This window comes from Poecilia latipinna, unplaced genomic scaffold, assembly GCF_001443285.1.
Source record: "Poecilia latipinna isolate Pla-1442-1.1 unplaced genomic scaffold, P_latipinna-1.0 Scaffold3523, whole genome shotgun sequence".
Taxonomy (NCBI): Eukaryota; Metazoa; Chordata; class Actinopteri; order Cyprinodontiformes; family Poeciliidae; genus Poecilia; species Poecilia latipinna.
In genome coordinates, this window is record NW_015116139.1 from 10014 (window position 1) to 13863 (window position 3850).

General features: G+C 35.0%; 1 protein-coding gene across 1 annotated transcript in view; it reads right to left on the reverse strand.

Moving 5' to 3' along the window:
* Positions 1-591: 591 nt before the first annotated feature.
* Positions 592-3850, reverse strand: part of LOC106941160 (LIM/homeobox protein LMX-1.2-like) — a 33866-nt gene continuing 30607 nt past the window's right edge. Inside the window, exons 5-6 of the mRNA XM_015024099.1 lie at positions 2089-2253; positions 592-879 (exon numbers count right to left, since the gene is read on the reverse strand). Coding sequence (XP_014879585.1) covers positions 722-879; positions 2089-2253 — 323 coding nt within the window. The 3' untranslated portion in view covers positions 592-721. The remainder of the gene's footprint in view (positions 880-2088; positions 2254-3850) is intronic.

Sequence of the window (3850 nt, forward strand, 5' to 3'; positions counted from 1 at the left end):
TAAGGATTGATCATGGACAGCAATTTTTGATTTGATTGATGTATACAGCACTTACTTTATTTTAAAGTGTAGCATCACTTTATTTTTAAAACTTCCAGTGATAATTTAGTCAGTTTAATGAAATCACAGGATTGTAGAAGAATGCATTGTTTATTTAAGGTATCAACATTTGTTGAGTCTTTTAAGACACATTGTCTTAAAATTAGAAAGTAAATAGCAATGTAACAACAGTTTTCTCAGACAATACAACCATCCAAATACTTATAGGAATAAAAGGAGTTTGGGGCTTAACGTGTACAACAAAACTTCATCATTTAAAAAATAAATATTTACATTTGATGCCCATTTAAATGTAACATGGATGCTGGTGAGAGATAAATAGTTGTCCATTTTAAAGGGCAATTCTGGATATTCTTTAGGATGTAAATTACATTACATACAAGAACAAATCCAAATAGACATGTCAGTAGAATTATATTTACTAACAGTTACCTTCTTATATGAAATGTCCTTAGAATAAGAAAATATCTGATAGATTTGGGATCTCTTTACACATGCTGACTGACAGAAGCTTGAACATGTTTGAAAGTAGTTTTTTTTTTTTTGCTGCATTAAATTCCCCAAATCAAACACAATCAGTCAATTTTATCTTTAACTCTGTCTATTTGTGAATAGTTTGGAAGATATTTATTCAGCAGCATGAGATAATGATGGCCAGGTCTCAGGAAGCAAAGTAGGAGCTGTGCATGGAGTAAAGGCTGTCTATTGGGTTTCCTGTTTGTGCCTGTTGGAAGCCTCCACCTGGAAAGGCAACAAAGGACTCACTTACACTTGTCATAGAGGTGTAACTCTCATTGTCATGGAAAATGGAATCCATACCTAGGCAAAGGAGAAATAACACAGAAAAGTGAAAAATAAAGCAAGACAGCATGTACAGCACCCCAAAATAGCAAACACTTTATTTTCTTTATTTTGACAATTCAATATTAAATGTGTTTTAGCTACAAAATAGTAATGGTGGAGAAGTTGTCTTCCATCAGAACTCTGGGATTTCATGCTGCATGTGGAACTAACCTTAGCAAGTCACTGTAAACCTTGCCCTCAATATTCTAATGAGTGAGTGAAGGAAGAAATGCAGCATCTGCAAAAGCACAGTGCAAATACATACAGATAAACTAGACCAGCACCTACATAAAACACATGTTGGTAATACTCTCTGTGTTTTTACAAAGTACAGTACAATTGGATGGTTTGGTTAGAGCTAAGTCACAGTATTGTGTTAAAGGTTGTTGATTTATTGATTTGTAGGAGATCAATCACATCTCTTCATAGAAAGCATTAAAACTGCCGTGTATAACTTTCATAATGAATGTTTTTCTCATATTTGTTAAAACTGTCGTGACGGACTAGAATGAGACAGATAATCTGTGAAAAAAATCAACCTCCTCCCAGTGCTGTGATTCCAAACTGCAGAAAAGCACCGTTCCACACCAGAAACAACCAATCAGAACCAGGAAGTGTCTCAACACTGTAAATTATGCTTGTGTACGGGCTGCACAATGTGCTAATGGCAGAGAAACAACTTATAGTTCCAGGAAAATTGTGTATTCGCCATCATTGGTGGCCATGCTAACTAGGTGAACTTCAAATAGGTTCATGAGAAAATAACATTACATGAAAATACAACATCTCAAGACAGGAAGGTAAAGATTGGTCACAAATAAGTTATCTAAATGCAAGAAAAAACCTTCCAAATTGGCTAAGTCAATGTATTGGAGAAGCCATACCAAAGACCATAGAATATTTGAGGGTTGCACTAAAAATGTGTCAGAAAAATCTTTTACACCAGATTTGTCAGAAGGAGTGGACCAAAATTTCAGCAAACTTCTACAAGCTTCATATGAACCTTGTAGAAAGATAACCAGAAAATTTGACTTAAATCAGGTTGTTCAAAAGTAATTATAACGCATGTTAGGGAAAATTAAGTTAATTTTTGAAAAGAAAGATGGAAAAAATGTCTCTTGAAATTTAAAGAAATCAGAAAAATGCAGAATAAGAACTTTAAAATATCTTGAACATGATGCTAACCGTAGGGATTCATGTGATCACCAGGCATTTGAGGTGGCGTGAGGCCCTGCTGGAGGCAGTCTATGTTGTACCCACAATGCTCTATAGTCACCAGCTGGGGCAGGGTTGGAGGCAGAGACCCTGAGAAGTTGCTGAGCAGACCATCCATACAGCCAGATATTACTTCTGAAAAAGTGAAAAGCAAATAGTCAAAACAGTTTTCTCAGCTCAACTTTTGTTCACACATTGTGCGGTCGTTTTATGAATATGAAAACCCATTCCTAAATATGGGTTATATTTTTATAGTTCATGCTCTACATTTAATTCCCTTACTGGAGTTCTTTTTTACCCTCAAGTTGATTTCTTGATTTCTTTAAAGCAAGAGCTGTTTTGCCTTAAAGCTGCAATGTAACTTTTATAAAAATATATGCTTTTTATTTGTTAAAATTGCAGTCATGACAGCATAATGTGAGACAAGTAATCTGTATATAAAAAAACCTCTTCAACCTCCTTCTAGTGCTACTATTGCAATCTGCAAAAATGTATCTTTCTTGTGTCAAAGCCAGGAGGAAGGTCTTAGCGCTAAATGTAAAAGAAAAAAAAAAGAGCTGCTAAATGTGCTAATGGCAGAGAAAAATTTGCCACAACAGGAAAACTATATTTCTTCCATGATAACTAGTCTGAGCATTTGTGGCAAGCTTTGTTATCAGGAAGAAGCTGTAGCACAGCAGAAGAAAATGGGTAGGAGGTGAGCAGCTCATACACAAGCCTGATCAACAGAGCTAATGTGACAGCTCCTTTTACCCATCCGATCATGCACACAGTCGAGGCCAGTCAGTTGGATTTCATGACATTTATTAACAGCGCCCTACACAGTGGTTGAGAAAACACAAATGGCGTAGTGAGCCTCCCGACTGGTTAACCTATCGCTCACAGCAGAGCACTGAACAGACTGCGCAATCCGCAAACAGTTATTACAGTGAATCTCGACAACATATTTTTTGTGACGTGATCGTATAATGGTTTCAAGAATACATTTTTAAAATTAATTGAAGACAATTTATTTTTGTTTTTTGAAATAACAAATTAGAAAAATAAATACAAACAGCGGTCAAAATTAATTATTAATTTACGAAAGAGCACCCTCTGGTGGTTCACAGAAAATAAGATGACCACGTCATGTCATCATAGAAACACCTAACAAACAAACTTACAGACTGGCAAACATAACTGACAAACTGACAAACATAACAGACAAACTGACAAATATAACAGACAAACATAACTGACAACATAAATTACTGACATTTAATGTAACAATTACCTGAAATTAGCGGTTGAGAAAACACAAATGGCGTAGTGAGCCTATCACCTATCACTCTGTGTAATGCAACAAAGATCCAAGTTAACCCTTGAACACAACCTCCAACACCACTCAGAAGATAATCGGATTTGATGACTCACCATCAGTGATGGCATAGTTACTTTGAAAAAGTAACTTTAATTGGATTACTGATTACTCCTTGAAAAAGTGACTTAGTTAGATTACTGATTATTTGATTTAGAAAGTAACTAAGTTACATTAAAAGTAACTTTTTTAGTTATTTTCAGCAACTAAAAAAGTTGCTGAAAGTAACTGTGGTAAGTAAGTACTTAATTGCAAGTTATTTTATAATGTTAACATCAACAATGTGTCTCCACTTATATGGTTGAACTGAAGGGGAGATTGTTTAATGGTTACAACAGTACAAAAAAACTTTAGTAATTTGTGTGTGTTTTTGTG